This window comes from Carassius gibelio, chromosome A1, assembly GCF_023724105.1.
Source record: "Carassius gibelio isolate Cgi1373 ecotype wild population from Czech Republic chromosome A1, carGib1.2-hapl.c, whole genome shotgun sequence".
In the NCBI taxonomy this organism is placed as follows: domain Eukaryota; kingdom Metazoa; phylum Chordata; class Actinopteri; order Cypriniformes; family Cyprinidae; genus Carassius; species Carassius gibelio.
Window position 1 is genome coordinate 30,740,260 of NC_068371.1, and position 23,011 is coordinate 30,763,270.

General features: G+C 36.5%; 1 protein-coding gene and 2 long non-coding RNA genes across 3 annotated transcripts in view; all 3 read right to left on the reverse strand.

Moving 5' to 3' along the window:
• Nucleotides 1-434: 434 nt before the first annotated feature.
• On the reverse strand, nucleotides 435-2,037 carry LOC127938721 (uncharacterized). The gene is made up of 3 exons (XR_008148785.1): nucleotides 1,983-2,037; nucleotides 1,790-1,854; nucleotides 435-1,081 (listed from the first exon to the last, which is right to left on the reverse strand). It is a non-coding gene; the product is annotated as an uncharacterized LOC127938721 (long non-coding RNA).
• A 73-nt stretch (nucleotides 2,038-2,110) lies between these two features.
• Nucleotides 2,111-3,336, reverse strand: LOC127938348 (uncharacterized). The gene is made up of 3 exons (XR_008148691.1): nucleotides 3,089-3,336; nucleotides 2,378-2,633; nucleotides 2,111-2,208 (listed from the first exon to the last, which is right to left on the reverse strand). It is a non-coding gene; the product is annotated as an uncharacterized LOC127938348 (long non-coding RNA).
• A 9,685-nt stretch (nucleotides 3,337-13,021) lies between these two features.
• The window catches only part of LOC128026593 (B-cell receptor CD22), a 62,428-nt gene continuing 52,438 nt past the window's right edge, over nucleotides 13,022-23,011 (reverse strand). Inside the window, exons 9-10 of the mRNA XM_052613866.1 lie at nucleotides 15,885-16,132; nucleotides 13,022-15,810 (exon numbers count right to left, since the gene is read on the reverse strand). Coding sequence (XP_052469826.1) covers nucleotides 15,744-15,810; nucleotides 15,885-16,132 — 315 coding nt within the window. The 3' untranslated portion in view covers nucleotides 13,022-15,743. The remainder of the gene's footprint in view (nucleotides 15,811-15,884; nucleotides 16,133-23,011) is intronic.

Sequence of the window (23,011 nt, forward strand, 5' to 3'; positions counted from 1 at the left end):
GGTCAAAAAGGGACGAACCCAGCGCTGGGACCAGTTGGGTTATCATATTTAACCCAGCCTGCTGGGTTGCCTTTTTTATGGTTTAAAATGACTATATTGCAGGGTTTAAAAAAACAGAGCGGGTGTTTTTTTTTTTATCACTGTATTTCAGAAGGAAAACTACTGTATTTAGAAAATGTTCGATATCATTTCGCATATGCTTGATAAGGCAGCGTTTGTGAGCTCAGTACCGCTCTGCAGCCGTTACCGGAGAAACCCTTACCTCTCCCGCTCTTAGCGCCTCCTGCTGGCAGAACATAAACTCGCAGAGTGCAGCCGTGTGGGGAAACAATGCATTTCTACGTTAAAATTAACCCAAATTGAGCTAGGCATTAAACCTACAAATGTTGTTCATTTTAAATATCACTTTTACACACAAATAATAATTACCAAAAGGAAAATATTTATTAAAAACAAGAGAAAAGTCAAAAAGTAACATGTTAGAAGAAATGCAGAAAAGGATGGCATTAACAGCTACAGAGTTCATAAACAAAGCATTGAACATTTGATGAATATAACTTAAGATCAAATTGGACTTTGTTCAATTGTATATATTGTATAAAAATATACGAAAACACATACAATAAAAATTTACAATTAGTTAGTTTTTTTTCCAACTATTCTGGCATGACAGTACACAAATAAATCACAACATTAACTTTGATATTATAACCTTTAACAGACGCATGTGTGTGTGTGTGTGTGTGAAAGAATGTGAGCAGGTGTATGAATGACAGAGTGTAAACTTTTCTACTAAACAACACAGAAAAAGCATTTAACTTTTTTTTTTTAACAAATTATACACTTACAGTTTGTTTCATAGTCCATGAATACAGATCATGCATCACGGTCAATTTTCATGATCTCTTTAGCATAACTGATGTAATCATGAAGAAACCCCATCAGCACAGCATGTGACATCTTCTACATCATCCAGGGCAGCGTCCTCCTTTAAAACCACCGCTGCATCAGTTTAGGGGAAAGAAGATTCTCCTCTCTGACCAGCATTCATCCCAGTCACCGCCTGCTCTTCATCAGTGGCCTAAGAGAAACACATTTGAAAAAATTAAACATTTAATTCAACTATCCATTTTCAGGTAGAGGTGTATTCACATCCGTAAGGATAGGTAAATAATCGGTTTTAAAGTTTCAACACTTTGTGAGGTTGTTTAATGTCTCAGTCCACCACAGCGCTCCAGAATGCTATAATGGCAGCACTAGTGTGAGGACATGCGATATTGTTTGAATACATATTGCTTTCAGAAAGCTTCTTTACTGAAACATTAAAACAGACATGACATTCACATACCTCACAATATTCATGTACATGGAGGGCTGCTCTTCAAACCGTTAGTTCACCAAATAATTAAAATGTTCATAATTTACTCTCCCCATGTTTTTCCAGACTCATACAAACTCTGTTCATTTTTTGGAAAACATATGAATATATTTAATATTCTCTTTTTGTGTCCTCCATTGCTGGTCTGGGAGACCAATATTTTATTTTGAACATACATGTTTGCTATCATATAATTTAAGATGTATTCATATATAAATATCAGAATTTACTTCTACAATAACTCTATATTTATGAAGCTTGAAAATACTGATTATCTAAACTATAAATGGATTAACAAATATTATGAGAAAACTAAAAATATATTAATTTATGTTGTAAAGACAGACAAAAGTCTTATAGGTTTGGAATGACTTGAGGGCAAGTAAATGATTTTTTTTGTGTGAACTTTACCTCTAAGAGCGCAGACCAAGAATAATGACTCTCCAAATCAGACAACTCCAAAGTTGGTTTGAGTTCTGCAATGAAAAACACAGACATCAATGGTCTTAATGAAATGAGCACATAATCACACTGTTGTTGCATCAAAATGTGAAGTAAACTGGCAGGAGACAACAGAAAAATTTATTTTCTAAAAATAACTTACATAAAATCTCAAGGGAATGATGATCTCCCATGTCTCTTGCTTTTAACATCTACAAAAACAAAAAACAAACATTATTTTACTCTTAGTAAAAAAACAACAACTGATAACATGAAATTATGAAGTTTACTTGCCTTAAACGATCTTTCCCTCTCTTCAGAAGAAGCTGAGAAAACCACCTCCTCACACAAGCAGACTTGTGTGTCCTTAACTCCAGTTAGTTTGAGTTCTGCAAAGAGGGGCATCAATGGTTTCAATAAAATATTAACATATACATACATACATATATAAAATCACACTGTTTTTGCATCAAAATGTGAAGTTAACAGGCAGGACACAACAGAAACATACATTTTCTAAAGAAAAAAAAAAAAAAAAGTAATAATAATTTAACTTACATCAGTCTCAAAAGAATGAAGTTATCTTGTCTCTGGATTTCAACATCTAAAAAAAACACACACATTATTTTAGTCTTAGTAAAAAATAAAGATAACTTGATGTTATTCTGAAGTTTACTCTCCTTAAACCGTCTGTCCCTCTCTTCAGAAGAACACCTCCTCCTCATCCTCACACAGGTCTGTGACTCCTCACACAAACAGCTTCTGTGTCTTTAACTCTCAGCGCGAGGACAATGAAGACAGGAGCTGGACAAGTCTGAAACATTACATGTAAAACATACTTTTAACAGTTACCACTTCAACAGCCTCTAAATAATTATGCTAGTCTTTACTACACAATGCCGTTTCCTTTAGGAGACAAACATACATTCAGTTTAACCGCGAAAAAAAAAGACAAATTCACATGAGCGTAACCGTGACAATAACCGTCTGTTAACGCCTCAAAGAGAACAGATAATGTAAAATCTTATGTAAATATGACAAAATACATTCACAGACGTTATATTAAAAGTACATCCTCCGTTCAGTAACGTTACATGAGGCAGTTAAGACCTCCGTGTCCGAGGCGAAAACCGCGTCCGTTTTTTTATATAACGTTAGATATAACGTTAAGCTCCTTTGTTTCCGCCTTTCATAAAACCTTCCGCCTTTCATACAACCGGGTAAACAATAAAAGATAACTTTACATTTTGAATATTTAACGTTACTTACCATAGTCTTTCACTCGCTTCTCGCTTCTATCACGCTGAGAAAATGGCGGCTGCTCGCACTGGAGAGACGTACGATTTTGACGTGACGTGCGTGCTCTCCTTCACGTCCGCGTCCTCAACCCACCCCCGCTGGGTTAAAAAAGATAGTTATTTTCAACCCAAACTTGGGTTAAAACATCCCAAAGTCCTATCCAACGGCCTCAACCCAGCAGTTGGGTTGAAAAAACAACCCAGCGTTTTTTAGAGTGTAGGGTTACCATTATAGTGGTCAGTGTTTGCTTTGGTTGGGCTCTTGACCCTTGACTTTTTAATATTAAATTTTGAATGGTAGTTGTAACTGATAAATAATAGCTAGACATGATAAAAGTAAAGAATTCAGTGTCCAGGTGGTGTGGGTTATGATTTTACATAGAGTTTTGAACTGAGTGTTATAAATAGAGCCTGTTCTCCTGTTTAGTTAAATTAACATTCAATTTAGCAGCCCCTATAATTCAACAACAGAAGACCCAGAATTTTCTTTAAAACCCAGTTTAAAAATTCTGATTTAGAAAAAAAAAATTGTAGTGAGGAAGAGGAGCTTTCTTTTAGGCACACAGTGACATCAAGGATTAGCGTATGAATCTGAATGGTGACAAACGGCATATTCAGATAAACAGATGAACTGTAAGCATCACAAAACAAGCTTCTCAAAATTGCATTAAAAAGTAAAAATAAAAGAAAAGAAGAATAAGAATAAATATAAGTCAAATCATCATGGCAGCCATTAATGAGTTTTGAATGGCAGCACCCAGAATGCAGTGCAACATGGCTCTCTTGATTCAGCCTGGTATGCATAACATAGTATTCATTAGCATAGTGTTTTGTTTTTCTTTCTCAAATATTATTATTTTTGTTGTTGTTGTTGTTGTTCTTTTGTTTAAACTTTACTTATTTTTGTGTGATTTAACTCATTTTGAATGGTTAAATTCTAAGCATCTCATTTGATTAATTCTAATGAATTCTTATGTGTTAAATTGAATAAATAATATTGCTTGTAATCTGTTGCCACAATTTTATAAAGTAAATACAGTGTATTATTTTTAACAGTTTACACCAACTACGCACACATTTCCAATCATGCATTCCTACTAAAATCGATCGAACCAATCAAAGTAGGTATGGGACAGGTTACCATGTGCAACCCCGCCTCTATATGCAGGCTGCAGTCGGGTGCTTCTTGTTTTGTCCAACAAAACCAATATTTTTTGTATACATTTTACTTTTTTTTTCACGTTATTTTATTCATTTTGAATGATTGATTGTAAGCATCTCATTTGATTAATCAGCCTGATCTCACAATCAAAACGTACATATTTAGACGTAAATTAAAACTGTCCAATACGTATGTGCCTTTATGTATTTACAGTGTCATTTACGTATTATCTGGCGGAGCTGTAGTCAAGTCCAGCTTTGTCGAGTCCAAGTCAAGTCCAAGTCCAGGACTAGTCGAGACCGAGTCAAGGAGACTCGGCTAATCAAGCTCGAAAGAGGTTCGAGTCCAAGTCAAGTCCAAGTCCAAAAGTACCGAGTCCAAGTCAAGACCGAGTCCAAATGAGAGAAAAAAGGGTCTTCTTCAAGACCACATACTTAGCTACTGATAATGTATGTGTTGCGAGAGACAGCATATCTCCTATTCTAAGAAAATAATTTTACATTATTATTTGTTATGATCAAAAAGCATGTGCAAAGTAACAGCTCTGTAGGACAGGGGTCTCCAAACTAGATCCTGGATGGCCAATGTCCTGAAAAGTATAGCTCCAACTGGCCTTAACACACCTGGAAGATTCTAGTGTGTCTAGTAAGGGCTTGATTAGCTGCTTCAAGTGTGTATAATTAGGGTTAAAGCTAACAGGGGCGTTACACAAGATCCCGGGCCCTATGCATAGGCAGTCCTGATGGGCCCCCCACCAATGAAAATATCCAGGTAAAATAAAATATATTTCAGATTCATACTTTTCAAGGGCCCTCTCTTCCTTTGGGGCCCTGGTAATGAGTACTGGTTTTACCCCCAGACCGACCCTGGGAGCTAAACTATAAAGGACACTGGCCCTCTAGAACAGAGTTTGGAGCTGTAAGGTCAAATAATTTTTTTATACTTTATTTTCATTTTATTTACTTTATAATGCTGCTTTTGCTGACATTATGTCTGTGGTCAAAATGTATATGACAGATGTCTTGGCACAGTGAGTCCACAGATACACGCAAAGCTCGGGATATGACAAAGGCGCGCAGCAAGGCTAGAAGGGATACGTTTGGCTCTACTGGGCATGCGCACATAAATACAGCAAATTTTTTGTCACACTGTACGAGTGCTTGCATAGACTAGTCGAGCGCTGTCGGAAACAATCGACTACTCCAGCATGCATTAACCATAATGCATACAAAGTGTTTGCAAGTATGACGTGAATTTTAGAATTACAATATTGCGTGGTCTGTTACTATATGACCTTATCTATGTTGCATGTAAAAATAAAATATGTAATGTAATAATTAGGGCTGTGGCTGAAGCCGAATACCTTATTCGGAATGGCAAGGATAATGGCTTAAAAAACGAATAACGGACAAGGAATAATTTTGCCTGAATACTCGCTGAAGCTGACACAGTCTGGTGTTTGCTAGACAATAGGTGAGCCAGGGGATCAGCGCCAGATGTGAACGAATGTAAACTTTATGAGTGAAAAGAGCGCAAATCAAACACCGCATTGTTGTCGCCTCTCTGCGCATCTCTCATAAATCAGAGCGTTGCAAGAGTAATTTTACCTATAATAATACATCATACAAGTTATAGTATTTGTATGTATTTAAAAGGCAATGATTTAAAGCTTAGGCTATGACATGAAACGAATGATTTAGCACAGCGCGCTCATCAATGAAACAGCAGTGTTGCGCGTCTCAGTCTCTCAAAAACCAAAACAGTTCTCTCTCTTAAGAGTAGACTATAATCAGCTTAGATACAGATACATTGTTTACTTGTCCTACATGTTTGCATATTTACCTTTTGCTGGTTTGCGCAGCACACACACATCTGTTTAGTGATGTTCATTAAGACTCGCTCAGTGTTCTGCGTAATGAAACTTTGCACATCGAATGGATTCAGTCATGTTCAAATGTAATAAAATAAATATTATTTTAGAAATTCATAATTATTTTAGTTTAACATGACAAACTTGTTCAGTGATAACTACGAAAAAAAATATAAAAAGTCATAATGGTCTTATCAAGTAACTGTACGATGTTGTATCCGAATGCAGATACGAAAAATGTTGTGATTGTAACAGATACAAATACTGGCTGTTACATGAAAATTTAAATATGAAATGTCATAATTATAAAGTATTAAAAAATTACATATGTAATTGTTGCATAAGGCTATACATTAATAAGCATTGATTGATTAAAAAAAAAACTATTTAATGTGTTTTCATTTACAATAGCATGAACCACGAGTAGTCGAGTAACTCAAGCATTTTTTTTATTAAAAAATCGACTGGTAGAAATCAGTAGTCTTGTAACCCCTATACTGTACAACAATAATTAGTATTTTATTATTGTAAAGGGTACGTTTAAGGCTATCTAGGTGTAGACGTAAATAAAACAAAATTAGAATCATCTAAACTTTTTTCATCTAAACGTTTGCATATTTACCTTTTGCTGGTTTGCGCAGCACACACACATCTGTTTACTGATGTTCATTAAGACTCGCTCAGTGTTCTGCGTAATGAACCTTTGCGCATTGAATGGATTCAGTCATGTTCAAATGTAATAAAATAAATATTATTTTAGAAATTCATAATTATTTTAGTTTAACATGACAAACTTGTTCAGTGATAACTACGAAAAAAAAATATAAAAAGTCATAATGGTCTTATCAAGTAACTGTACGATGTTGTATCCGAATGCAGATACAAAAAATGTTGTGATTGTAACAGATACAAATACTGGCTGTTACATGAAAATTTAAATATGAAATGTCATAATTATAAAGTATTAAAAAATTACATATGTAATTGTTGCATAAGGCTATACATTAATAAGCATTGATCGATTAAAAAAAAAAAAACTATTTAATGTGTTTTCATTTACAATAGCATGAACCACGAGTAGTCGAGTAACTCAAGCATTTTTTTATTAAAAAATCGACTGGTAGAAATCAGTAGTCTTGCAACCCCTATACTGTACAACAATAATTAGTATTTTATTATTGTAAAGGGTACGTTTAAGGCTATCTAGGTGTAGACGTAAATAAAACACAATTATATTCATCTAAACTTTTCAGGTCGCAGTTAGTGCACCGCTGGTCATGCAAATCCTTTCCCGGAACAATACTGAATGCTAAGAAGATGGAGAAACAGATGATCATAGCTGTACAAGGATAGCCATTTTGTAAATGAATCTATTAGCAGAGCTACTACAAGGGATGTTTAGCGCTGGAAATCCATTTATTCTTTGCTGAAACTTCATAGTCTTCATGGAGAGCGGGTCATGGTTGCCCAGCAACAGCAGACGCCACTGGAGCGTGAGGGCAGATTACAGAGTGCTTCGGAAATAAGGAGAGCGGCGCGCCTAGCGTTTTCCACACCTTTTCAGTCGCGACATCATGCAAATGTGGTTTTGTTTTGAAGGAGAAATTTTTTATGTAATTTTTTTTGCTGGACTCGGTCGAGACCAACTAGAAGACTTGGCGAGTCCAATGGCCAAGTCAGACAAGTCCGAGTGCAAATGCAACGAGTCCGAGACAAGTCCGAGACGATAGACAAATGTCTCGGGTCCGGACTCGAGTCCAAGACCGGACTCGAGTACTACAGCCCTATTATCTGGATGTAATTATAGTTCGATACGTATAGAAATTTACGTTAAAACAACCTCAAATACGTACAGATAGAACGTGTTCTCTGAACAGTCAGTTATCCATAAAAAATTACTCATGAAGCTGCTTTTCAATGCTTATCTGATTAATTTGTTTAATATGTATGTATATTTTCCCTTTTTATATATTTTTTGATAAAATGTAAGATCCCTATACCACCCGAACCTAAACCTACCCATTTTATACAGAATGTTAAAAGAATAAAACATAGTAAAACACAATTTTAGTAAAAATATAACATTAAAACAATATTTTGGGCCACTAACGTTAATCCTACCCCTAAACCTACCCATAACCATTTCTTAAAACTATATAACGTTACAGTTATAAGTAAACAAAAAACAGACAAACAAACGTGACGTTAATCATTTATTATTTGCGAAAATATCAAAAATGGTACCAAAAGTAGTTCAAATGATAATGAGTTCCAGTCACAGTCCTCTATAGGGAGGTAATAGTTTTTATAGGGTACAGAGCAGAATTTAATTTATTAATCCGTGAAATTATGTATCTGTCTTCTCTCCGTGAAGGCGCACTGGCGCAGTACTCAAATGTCATAAACTGAAACACGACATGTCGCAATGTGACGAATTGGATGAGGACCAATGAGCGTTGGATATCAGTGCCCTAAACCATGTCGTAACGTGGCGCACTGGCGCTATTTTCAAATTCTAATCATAACAAGCACGAGCTTTGACTGTGACGGACGCTGTTGCTGAGAATGAAGATGAAGATCGATTGATAAAGGGCTGAATTTAGATATGTTCCTTGCAAACATCTGGATTCTAAAAATATGCAGTACAGCAAACAAATAAAATGGATGTGATTTGTAATTGTATGCTGTGCTTTTGTGCATCTATGGTTTGCAGCATGCACAGAAATGTTATTTCTTATTAAGTAGACGAGTAAACTGCTTTCAATAAACTGACTAAAAACATGTATTGATATGACAATTAAATACAACAGATTTAAATCATTAAAGCCACAATTTTAATATTAATACATGGGAATTCATATACATTCACACTTTACGTTAGAATATTTACGTTTTTTTTAGCTGCTAACACGTAAGTATTTGTACGCTTTACTGCTATAAATACGTCTAAATTGTACGTTTCTATGTGCATGAAAACATAAATAAATGTACGTGTGGTAGAACCACATTTAAAATAAAAATACACACGTATTCTCATGAGATCACGTTGGATTAATTACAATCAAATTTAATGTGTTCAATTTAATAAATAATATTGCTTGTAATCTGTTGACACAATTTTATTAAGATAAAAGACCTTCAAACTCTCAAGATCTGATTAAACAACTCCACAAACAGCATTAACACCTTCACTTACAATATTACTAAGCAGATTGACTTTCTTTCAGACTTCTACATAAGTTCTTATTGAGAATCAACAGAGGTTTAGATGTTTATGTATTATGGATAAAGTTTTATTTGAGGTTACCATCATGTGGATCATTATTTGTTAGTTGTTAGTTGAGCTCTTGACCCATGACTTTTGTTGAGTTGCTTCTTTTGCGGCAATTGCAGATGTTTTCAGAAAATGTTGCTGCATTGATGAATTGGTGAACACACACTCAAAGGAGTGAACAGCCATCTTTTTCTGCAGTGCTCATGGAGCTGTTGGGGTTTGATGCCTTGCTCAAGGGCACCTCAGTTGTGGTACTGAGGGTGGGAGAGAGCTCTGTACATTCACTCCCCAACCTACAATCCCTGCTGGTATAAATCCAACTCTCTAACCAATAGGCCACGACTTCCCCACTATACACAATACACTGCAACAGCAGAAACTATTAAGGAAAATAAATGTTACATTTGTTTAGTACTTTTTTATATAACTACACCAATCAGGCCCACATGGAGATGTTTTACCTCATATAGATATTTTAAAAATTATTTCATATTTACTAAAAACAGCAAAACAAGTACAATGATCTGAAGGTAATTTGACAAGATCACAATGATCTTAGAGTGATTTGACAGCATCAGTAAATGGTTCGTCTGTCAGAGCAAGTGTTTGTGTCTGTGTTTGAGTGTCTGATTGGCTAAATATTATGCCATATCTTGAATATATTTATTGTTTGCTTAGCTACTCTATAGCCCCAGAAATATATAAACTCTCGTAAAAATTATAATTATAATAATTCTGTACTCACACGTGACACTGAGATGTAACTGTGCCTACAGCTGTATCTGCCTGCATCCTCTCTTCTGACTGACTGCAGCAGGAGTTGATTGTTTCTGTCTCTTCTCTCAGTTAATGGCTGTGAGTTTCTGTACCAGATGAATGTTGCTCTGTCAGTCAGAGTGCAGCTGCTTTTACATGTCAGACGGACATTATGACCCTCTGTCACTCTCTCAGGAGCCTCCACCTGAAGATCTGAACACAACACACACATTATATCTAGTGCTGCTGTCATACACTGATAATTATTCAACATAATGCACAGAAGAAGAGCTCAGCCTCATGAAAGTCACCTGTGACAGTAAGAGTCACTCCTGGATATCCAATCCATTTTACATCAGGTTTATCGGTTGTGAATCTGAAACAGTACTCATGTTCGTGACGCACATTACAGTTTATGTCACAGTACTGCTTCTGGAGGACCGGTGTCCTACAGAGTTCAGCTCCAACCGTGGTTAAACACATCTGAACAAGCTCATGAAGGTCTTAATGCTCACACTAGAACAGAGCTAGACTGTGCAGGGACAGAGACCCTCCAGGATCAATGTTCCCCACCCCTGCACTGGAAACTTCCAGGAAGGTCTGTTGAGGAGAGTTGGAGATAAACCCTGCAGGACAAAGGACCGGATTGAGTCTAGAGACCCCTGCACTAGCAGGAGATGGTGACATCTGGTGGTAATTTAAGTGTTTGTACAATTTCATGAGATGACCTCAAATAAACGGAGAACTTAAAGCCTCTTAACCTGCACCCCAACGTAAGCACCCTGAACTCCCCTTGTTTGCACTTGTCAATATTTATGAATAGATTAAATGAAACTGGACAAATTTAATCTTGACAAACTATGTATCATTATAAAGATCTAAGCCTCAAGCATTATCAATAGATCGCTGTTTTTCAATGGAAAGCTTATAAGGAATATATTCTCCAAATTTGTGTAAGCAGTACACATCAAAACATGAATAATGGAAATGCAGTACATACCAGATTCGTCTTAATAACGAGTCATAAACACATCCAGAGCTGTAAATCTCGGTTTAGTTAGAAAGGTAAGGGTCCACTGATCAACATCTCATGGAGCACGTTTGGTCCAATGAAGCAATAATGTTGTAATATGGATGATAATTCCTTTGTTTACGTTTCAGTTCTTCAGGGACAGTATTGTTTGTGTCCGTTATGGAATAACTCACGCTCATAAACTGCATCTTGGTAGGAAAAAAATGGCATGGTTTTGTTGCGTACAGTGTCACAAACAGAATGAAACACAAAAAAGTGAAAGATAGGCGAAAGATAGTATATTTGAATTCTGGCGCTCTCTCGTGACGGCTCGTGACACGCTCTGACACACCTGTCATCTGATGGAGGCGGAACTTAGTGATCGCTTTTTTCTTTATTTGTTTTTATTTTTTCAACATTTTCCATATATGTGTGATTGTGTTTTATGTTGAATGTGAATGTGAATGTATCTGCATGATTACCATCTGTTTGAGTGCAAATCAGCTCACTACTATTGTGTTATCACAGCTATCAATATGAATGCCATCTATATGAATAGAGTGTGATTTAATGACTTTATGGTGCATCTCTTTGATAACCATCTCTATAACTGGCCATCAGCACATCAGCACGTGATAAATGACTTTATGACCAGAAATCGAAGTAAATTCTGTATTTCTAGCAATCTTGGGATGTTCTGTATTTTGGCATACAAAGTTCATTTTTGTTTTATTTTTCTTATTTATTTTTCTTACTCAGATTATTCTTATAGTATTTTTCTAGTGCTCAAATAAATCACTTATATGATGTATAAGTTTCTGTCTATTGTTTTATAATATATATATATATATATATATATATATATATATATATATATATATATATATATATATATATATATATATATATATTCAATGGTATGTTTAATGACTAAAATAGTTTGTACAAGCCTTCAATAGAGTTGGTAAATATTTGTTTTATATTTGGGGGGTTGGGGGGGGGGACTAGAAATAGTCTCAGAAAAATGGTTGCAGGAATCTAATTTTTCATGGTATCTTCTTCAGATTTGAACTAGAAACTCATGAGAATTTTGACATTCAACCCATTACTTTTGCTCCAGGACTGATTTAATGTATTTTTAGATCAAAAAAAAAAAAAAAAAAAAAAAAAAAAAAAACAGTGTGGTTAAAAAAAATAAATAAATAAAATAAAAAACACACATGACAAAACTAAGTAAACTGAACAAGCCTCCTTAATGGCACCATATAAAACAATACACTAGGCATCATTAATTTTGTATAATACTTGAGGTTAAAACAGTCAATTGTGATTTAAAAATATCACTTCAGGTGTCACATCACTTCACTTTCACCATATTTAATCAATGATCCCTGTGAATCTTTTGAGGCTCCACTAGAGGTCTTATGATTGCTGCTTAACCAGAGAGAGAGAGAGAGAGAGAGAGAGAGAGAGAGAGAGAGAGAGAGAGAAATCAACAACTACAGCTTTAAATGACTTGCAGATAAATCAGGTTTATTGAAGCATCTGCCCTAGGTATAAAAACACACAAAGTAAAACATGAAAAGGAAACACTTTATAAAATGCAATAATACATAAAATAAAACACTTAATGCAACTAAATATTGTATAAGTTAAAGATATCACTATTGTTAGCTTGTCAAAATATACTTTAAGTAATAATCAAAATAAATAAAAGTTAGAAACTGCCCATTTTTAGTTACAGTATAACTGACCTTCTTTGGCTTAACTTTAAATAAGAGAGAGAGAGAGAGAGAGAGAGAGAGAGAGAGAGAGAGAGAGAGGTTCCAAAATGCAATGAATCAATTTTAATTAATTTGAGTAAAAAATGTTTTCTTTGCCAATAAATTGGCAAGATAAAATGTTATTTTATTTTTTTTTCCCCAAAATGCAATAAATCCATTGAATCAATATGAAAGTTATTTTTCATATTGAAACTGAAAATACACAACATAGTAAGTTGATCCATGACAGCCTCTGAACTTGGTCAGTGCTAAGTTATATTATATCGTAATCAATACTTCTATACAGGCACTGGACTAAAAATTGTTTCAGCAGTCATCGCTTCCTAAATGAATTCAACTTGTCATCCTGTTAATGCTATGAATTTATTACAGTAACAAAAGAAATAAAAATAATCGTGAACACGAACATTAACAACAACATAACATTAAACCACAGAAATTCCAAAATGACATTTCCCTTACATTCAACTTCCAAAGGTGCATTCATCTTTGCCATGTTTCATTCATTTAGATGACTAAACATAAATTGTGATGAGTGGAAATGAGCGGTTCCCCACAGACGGGGGAATGGAGAGCAGTCTCATGAGTACCCCGCGGTCTGCGAGGGTCGATGGGGGTATGTGACAAGTGGGGCTGGATTTTTATAGCATTAAAGGCATTAATAAAAACACTAACAAGCTACGCGATATCACATTCATAATCAAATGTGATTCATGTAATGAACACGATATAGTGCAGTTTGTCACTGATCTACAGTTCTGTGTATTAAATATCGCTCCATGTAAAACCAAATATCGCTCCATGTGATGGAAATTAACCAGTACCATTAATCACAGAACCGGCTTTACTGACGAGATGCGGATGACAATCTCATGTGATTTATCATGCAGCCCTTGTTTGTTGATCACAAAGTACCAAGTAGAAGAGTAATGCTAAGATGTGGAGTGTATTTAAAGTGCCACAATTACTTTCTAGAGTGCGTGGAATGGTGCGCTGGGATTAGTTGAGCATATCTATACACATACAGTTGGCATCTAGTCATAGTTGGGGGCGTGGTCTGGTGTGGTGAGGGTGGAGTCAGCGTGGGGGAAAAAATAGCGAACATCGTGTGTATTCGAATGACAAAAATGCACATATTGAGAAAATATTCCCAGAGACATGTAGAACATTTGTAGTCTCTTTTAACTTTAATATTCGTGTACACTAGTCCATATCGCAATTTGATTAATTGCACAGCCCTAATTTAGATTTATTCATTTATTGATTTTATTCAAAATTGCCAAATTCTGTGATGTTCTAGCAAGTTCCATTTGTAACTGGATCCATGTCGCTTCGCAAACACAGACAAGGTGAATTAATGAAAGTGTGAAAGTTCTGACACAAAACAAAGTTGTCACGTATCCTCACGCATTTTTAAGTGGGTATACAGAAAACCTTGGCCTATTCTAGTGCGTATAAGGCACATACCAAATTTAATTATATATGACACTTTCTGAAACAACCTTACACAGTTTTGATAACGTTAATAATGAACACAATGTTAACATAGCCTACCTGTGATGTAATGCCGACTGCACACACACACACATTCTTAGTCTTGGGATTGCACAACTTCCCTTGAACATCCTCACAACTTATTGTTTATAACCATCTTGTCCTCCTTTCTGGTTTTGTATGTTTATTCGCAAGGATGTAGTAGAGTTGTAATCGAGCCTTAAAGGTTAGGCCGGACAGGAGCCGAGCCCGACAAGTACATTTTGACTGACAGCTTTTTAAAAGCCTGAACCCGTTTGAGGCTCGACATTATTCAAATGTGCGCACACACAGCTCTTTTTTTTCCTTTTGTCAAGAATGAGTCATTTATACGCGTTTTAACAATTTATTCATAACTAACGTAGACTATAGGCCACTTGGAAGTTCAAATAAAGAAATAAAATAAGTCGTCTGTGACATCTTAACATCTCAGCACTCTAAATAGGCATAGGTTCATTAAGCCCGTAAATAGACCAACGCACCAATAAAAATTAGTTTTTTTTAATCAAATTAAATTAAGATAAATTTTAAGTTAAGATTAGTATTTGACAATAACGAAATTTAGAAAGGCTCCGCCGGATTTGCTTCGCCACTAGCAGCTGACATTTAATAAAAGTATGCCAACATCAGCATAAATACTCGGTCCACATTATGCATTTAAGGCTCAATGAATATTTAGTTATCATTTAAAAAACCTTTACTCACAACAATTAAGCCAAGCCTGCATGTTTTTGTGGAGGAAAATTAATGAATCCACAGTAGATGTGTTCAGCGCGGTCCTGCGCTCACTGATGGTGCATCATTATTCATTCATTCATTCAGGTCCGGGCAAAGATCTTCAGCTCTAGGATGTAGAAATTCATTTCATAATTTGTTTGTTTATTGGCGGTACATAAAACGACACAGAATCTCTTCAGGATGGTTGTCCCAGTTATTTCAATTGGTGCCAAGGCAATGTTTTCCCCCACAGGCTAAATTCACATCACGTGACGGGGCGTTCCCAGACCAACTGTCTGTATGTAAATTTGGATATATGAAGGGAGAATATATATCTCCTCATATATGAAGAATCAAATAAAATGTGGGTTTTGAACATATAGTGGTTGTGGTCTAAACAGATGAGTAAATGTCTCCACAATTATACAATAATCCAACAGTCACTCATTAAACAGATGAACGCAGGTTTTGTTTGTGCAGTCATACATACAATACAGTTCTTTCTGACTTCTGACTTCTCATCCGACATTGCTGTAGATCACTGATACGTCTTCCACAGTTTGAACATTTGATTTCCTAGAAAATCTGAACAAACAGGAGCACAACAGTGTTACATCTCTGATTACATGAACTGTGCTGGTGAAGTTGTTTTTTCTCACCTCATGGCAGCTGATGAACATATGTTGTCATACTGACATTCATCTTCTTCCGGTCTTTTCCTCTCTTTCTTTCGGTGATATTGGACAGTTGTGTCCTGGATCTCCTCAGTATCTCTGGATTCAGGAGTTTCTCCTCTGGGTCTGCTGGGTTTCACACTGGCATACAGAGCATCATTGACTGGATCAGGTTCAGAAAGAGACTCGTCATGAACGGAAACTCTCTGTGGCACATCAGCATAAAGATCATTCTGAAAGACAAGAAAACACACAATTACAGTTGATTTTACAATCACAACACATTTCTTAATACTGAAGTCACTTTTTCAAAACTCTTCTCACAGTTCTCCTAACATCGTTCAACTTGATACAGCAGTTTATTTCACATTCAGAATGCACAAAACTACCAAAAGACTTCATTAATGTCTCAAATCAAAGCATTCTTACATAAACAAACAATGTTTATATGCAATGTTTTCTTTTGTAAAAACCAGAATGATACACAGTAAAAGCCAGAGTGTTAAATCAACACTGCTCAGAGCATACATGGTCCCACTCTAAAAGAGTGTTAAAGTAACACTGAAGCAGTGTCAAGATTCATGAGATAAGTATGTGATTAATTAAGTGCTGATTGATCATAAGTGATGAATACTGGATGTTAACAAGCAGAATCACTGAAGAAAAGAAAAACACAAGAACTACTGACTTTAGCCACAGCCTTAGAAGAAATCAACTGAAATAAAATATATTAAATTGCTCAAGATCTCAGCAGATGATAAATAATCTCCACAAACAGCATCACCAACTTTGCGCAAATACAAACCAGTTTGAATTTTATGTGTCTAAAGAAATATTATTATGAATTAATAGAGGTTTAAATGTTACACAGCAAAATCTCCTGTGTTAAACACAGCCACACAGTGAGGACTCATATAAACTCTGAAGCAGTGTTAAAAGTAACACTGAAGCAGAGTTGAAGTTAATGAGATAATTAAGAAGTTAACTGAGTTATGATTGACCATTATTGAAGACCCTTGATGTTAACAAGCAGAATCACCAAACGAGAAAATCACAATTTGTGTGTCACCGTTATAGTGGTCAGTGTTTGCTTTAGTTGGGATCTTGACCCTTCAGTTATTTGCTTTAGATTTTGTGTGGCTGTGGTGGCTGAGTTGTAATATACAGACAGACCAGAGCTAAGCCAATCATCTGGTATTGATAATTGGTTTGAACTAATTGTCATGGAGTAACTTGAATGTCTGAGTTATTATATACTGTGTATATAAATTAGGGGGGGGGGGGATTAAGAGATCCAGCATTTTTGGTATAATATGACATGTTTTTAAAAGTTAGTTCTACATAAAGAAAGAGTTCTTCAGTTTAGACACACAGACATCAAGAATGAGTGTGAGCATCACAACAAAGGTGACCATCAAAAAAGCATGTTGTAGCCAATAAAAACTCATCCATGGCTCCCATCATGCATTGCGGCATGAATAAATTATGAGCTGAACTGTCTGTTTAACTTTTTATTCTAACTATATTTTATTTTTCCTGTTTTTATGTGAATTTTTAGTATCTAGATTTGTGATGTTCAGAGTAGATCTGTTTATCTGAATATGCTGTTTGTCACCATTGTTGAGATTCATATGCTGATTATTGTTATCTGTGTGTGTCTAAAGTCATGACCCTTCAATAAAAAAAAATCAGAATCACTTGTGAGAGATGCCTAAAAAATGTATAGAAAATACAGAGTCTTTCATTGTGGAATCAAAGCTGTTACAATCAATAATGATAAAGAGGAAGAGAAGAGACTGTAAATGAGTTCAGTGAATCATGTCAAACAGTGATTACAATAAAACATAATCATTATAACCTGATGATTTTTTTTTTTTATCTTGGCTTGCCAAACTAATTTTAATTTTAAAAAGACACAAGCCAAGATCAAAACACTGCAAACACTGATCACTATAATGGTGACACAAAAATTGTGATTTTCTCGTTTGGTGATTCTGCTTGTTAACATCCACTGTTCATCACTTATGATCAATCATCACTTAATTAATCACATAATTATCTCATGAATATTGACACTGCCTCAGTGTTACTTTAACACTCTTTTAGAGTGGGACCATATATGCTCCAAGCAGTTATTTTAACACTCTGGCTTTTACTTTTTACTCTCTGCTGTCACATGGTCCATGTTTACATTACAGTGCAAAATCATTACTCTTAATCTAGATGGCAATGAAAGAAAAGGATAAACACTTGTGAATATATTCAGCTACAACTGCTTTGATAGTATTTGATTTTTACAATCAGAATATTTTTCCATATTATATTACTGTAGAAATGTTGCAAATTTCTGCCTTTGATCTGAAGGGTAGCAGTTTAGAAAACTTTTGGGTTTTATAGTACATACATTTTTGGTGTTTGTGTCGAAGTGATAAAATAATTAATGTAATTTGTCAGATGTCACCAATGAATGCAATTTAGTGTCAAAGCAGTGAAAAATGATTCCCAGTTTAGCGAACAGAGACTAATGTTGTGCTCCCTGTCTGAAGAGTTTTATCAGAAGTTACCTAACTAATAAGAAATGTGGGTAAAACTTTAAAATAATGGTCCGTTGTTAATAAGTAACTACGCAGGAAGTAATAGGTAGTACTACATTAACCCTTAACTTAATACTATTAACTAATCAGAATGAGCTTTATTGCCAGGTATGTTTACACATACGAGGAATTTGTTTTCGTGACAGAAGCTCCGCAGTACAACAGAATGACAGCGACAGAACATAAAACACATAATAAAAGAATAAAAATACAAATATGTAGACAGTGAATGACAATATACAAATGACAATTGTAGGCAGGTATATTACAAAGTGAAGTTATGTATGTACATATATATTGTGTGCAAAATTTAAGTGTATACTAAGTATGTGTGTTAGATAAATAAAGTGTGTGTGTATATAAATATAAAGTGTAGTGTGTTCGCCATTATTGTCAGCTGTTCATAAGATGGATTGCCTGAGGGAAGAAACTGGTCCTGTGTCTGGTCGTTCTAGTGCTCAGTGCTCTGTAGCGTCGCCCAGATGGCAACAGTTCAAAGAGGGAGTGTGCTGGATGTGAGGGGTCCAGAGTGATTTTGACAGCCCTTTTTCTCACTCTGGATAAGTACAGTTCTTGAATAGATGGGAGAGTTGAACCGATGATTCGCTCAGCAGTCCGGACTACTCTCTGTAGTCTTCTGAGGTCAGATTTAGAAGCTGAGCTGAACCAGACAGTTGCTGAAGTGCAGAGGATTGATTCAATGATGGTGGAGTAGAACTGTTCCAGCAGCTTCTGTGGCAGGTTAAACTTCCTCAGCTGGCGGAGAAAGTACAACCTCTGCTGGGCCTTTTTTACGATGGAGTCAATGTGGATGTCCCACTTCAGGTCCTGAGAGATGGTGGTTCCCAGGAACCTGAATGACTCCACTGCAGTCACAGGGCTGTTCATGATGGTGAGTGGGGGGAGTGCAGGGGGGTTTCTCCTGAAGTCCACGATCATCTCCACTGTTTTGAGGGTGTTAAGCTCCAGGTTGTTGAGACTGCACCAGACAGCCAGCTCTTTTACCTCCTGTCTGTAAGCAGACTCGTCACCGTCCTGAATGAGGCCGATGAGTGTGGTGTCATCTGCAAACTTCAGGAGCTTGACAGAGGGGTCCTTAGATGTGCAATCGTTGGTGTACAGGGAGAAGAGCAGTGGGGAGAGAACGCATCCCTGGGGAGCTCCGGTGCTGATTGTACGGGTGCTGGATGTGTATTTTCCCAGTTAATGGGCCCAGTGATGTCCTTCAGGTGGGCCAGCACCAGTTTTTCAAATGACTTCATGACTACAGACGTTAGAGCCACAGGCCTGTAGTCATTTAGTCCTGTAATTTTGGGTTTCTTAGGGATGGGGATGATGATGGAACGTTTGAGGCATGAAGGGACTTCGCACAGCTCCAGCGATCTGTTGAAGATCTGTGTGAAGATGGGGGCCAGCTGGTCAGCAAAGGATTTCAGACAGGCTGGTGTAACACAATCTGGGCCTGGTGCTTTTTTCCTTTTCTGCTTCCGGAAGACCTGGCGCACCGCATCCTCGCTGATCTGAATTGCAGGTGTGTGGGAGAGGGGGGATGCAGGAGGTGAGAATGGTGAGAGTGCTTGATTGGAGAGGTGTTCAGGATGGGTTGCAGGAGCTGTTAAAGGTGTGAACGGTAGTTTGGAGAGGCATTCAGGGCTGGTTGCAGGAGTTGTGAAGGGTGTGAATGGTTTTGTGGGGAGGCGTTCAGGGCAGGTGATGGGTGTTCTTTCAAACCTGCAGTAAAACTCGTTCAGATCGTCTGCCAGTCGTTGATTCTCTACGGTGCTGGGGGGTGGTGTCTTGTAATTGGTGATCTTCTTTAGACTTTTCCACACTGATGCGGAGTCGTTGGAAGTGAACTGAGTCCTTATTTTTTCAGAATAATTCCTCTTTACCACTTTGATCTCCTTTTCCAATGTGTATTTAGCCTGTTTATACAAGACATTGTCCCCCTTCACGTAAGCATCTTCTTTGGCCTGACGGAGCTGTCTGAGTTTTGCAGTGAACCACGGTTTGTCATTATTGTAAATTAGTTGAGTCTTTGTAGGAATACACATATTCTCACAGAAACTGATATATGATGTTACGGTCTCTGTGAGTTCATCCAGATCGGTGGCAGCAGCTTCAAAAACACTCCAATCAGTGAGGTCAAAACAAGATTGTAAATCCTGCTCTGCTTCATTAGTCCATCTTTTTACAGTCCTTGATACAGGTTTAGCTGATTTTAGTTTCTGCCTGTAGGACGGTATAAGATGAACCAGAAGGTGATCAGAACGTCCCAAAGCTGCTCGTGGAACAGAGTGAAATGCATCCTTTATTGTGGTGTAACAGTGATCCAATATATTACTGTCTCTTGTGGGACATGTAACATGCTGTCTGTATTTTGGCAGTTCACGGGACAGATTGGCTTTATTAAAGTCCCCGAGAATGATTAAAACAGAGTCCGGGTGTTGTTGTTCTGTCTCTGTGATCTGATCAGCGAGTTTCTGTAAAGCTGAGCTCACATGCACTTGAGGATGGATGTAAACACTGACCAGAATGAACGAGTGAAACTCCCGCGGCGAATAGAACGGCTTGCAGTTAATGAAGAGTGTTTCGAGATTTGAGCAGCACGTCTTCTTTAACACAGTTACATCTGTACGAAATGGCGTTCGAAATCCGCGCTTGAAATCCTGAGTCTGACGAGCGCTCCCGCTCGCTTCTCCCGTCTGCGCGTCCTGAAGCGCTTGATCAGCGCCGCCGCTCCTCCGATAACAACGTTCAGTAAAACATCTGAATAATTGAAATCCGGAAAAACATCTTGTGGTGCGTTCTGCCGAATGTTCAGCAGTTCATCCCTGGTGAAACTGATGGCAGGAATATAACTAAAGACAGGACAAACTAACAAAAACACAAAAACATATGCGGAGCTCGTCACGGAGGCAGCCATCCTATATCGGCGCCAGCGATAAGATAATATAGAAGCAATATTAACTAAGCAATAAGTAATAGCTCATTTAGGACATAGGTAGTTCCTTATTAGTTATTTGATAATTACTAAAGAAAAATATCGTCATTGAGAACTACTTTGGAACTATGGCCAACTAATGAAGAATAACTAATTTATTACTAATCACAACAGCTACGTCTATAAAGTGAACAATTAGCTTCTTTATGGAAACGTGTATATATATATATATATATATATATATATATATATATATATATATATATATATATAGCCTATCCATATGATATATTAAATGAGCTCCATTAAGTTCAATGTCTCCAACTCTAATAACTTTATCGTTAGTGATATTATGCTGGGGAGGGCTTCTCTTTAGGAAGTGACAATAAATAATGATGTTCTCTTTTCAAAACATATTTGCATCCTTCATTGACTGCATTTATAGTGTTAAGCACAAAACAACATCTTCCAGATTACAATGTCTGGTAGAATATCACTAGTTCCTCACAGAAATATATGGCTGTACAGTATGTTTCAGATAATTTTATTGTAAATTACTTGTGAAATCCATGACTCATTACTCGAGTGTTACCTTGTCAGTCCGCAGGAACTACTAGTGATCTGGCCCATTATTTTAAAGTGAAAAACATGTTAACTCCTGACTTATTACTCAAGCGTTACCTTGTCAGTCCGCAGGAACTACTAGTGATCTGGACCATTATTTTAAAGTGAAAAACATGTTAACTCCTGACTAATTACTCAAGTGTTACCTTGTCAGTCTGCAGGAACTACTAGTGATCTGGACCATTATTTTAAAGTGAAAAACATGTTAACACCTGACTAATTACTCAAGCGTTACCTTGTCAGTCCGCAAGAACTACTAGTGATCTGGACCATTATTTTAAAGTGAAAAACATGTTAACACCTGACTAATTACTCAAGCGTTACCTTGTCAGTCCGCAAGAACTACTAGTGATCTGGACCATTATTTTAAAGTGAAAAACATGTTAACTCCTGACTAATTACTCAAGCGTTACCTTGTCAGTCCGCATGAACTACTAGTGATCTGGACCATTATTTTAAAGTGAAAGATTTCACTTTAAAGTGAAAGATTTTTTATTTTAAAGACAACATTTCTTAAAACTACATAACCTTACTGTTATAAATAAACAAATAACAAACAAACAAACGTAACGTTAATCATTTATTTTTTGCGAAAATATCAAAAGTGGTACCAAAAGTAGTTCAAATGATAACAATTTCCAGTCGCAGTCCTCTATATGGAGGTAATAGTTTTTAGGGTACAGAGCAGAATTTAATTTATTAATCCATTAAATTATGTATCTGTATTCTCTCCGTGAAGGCGCACTGGCGCAGTACTCAAATGTCATAAACTGAAACACAACATGTCGCAATCTGTGACGAATTGGATGAGGACCAATGAGCGTTCGATATCAGTGCCGTAAACCATGTCGTAACGTGGCACACTGGCGCTATTTTCAAATTCGAATCATAACGAGCGCGAGCTTTGACTGTGACGGACGCTGTTGCTGAGAATGAATATGAAGATCCAT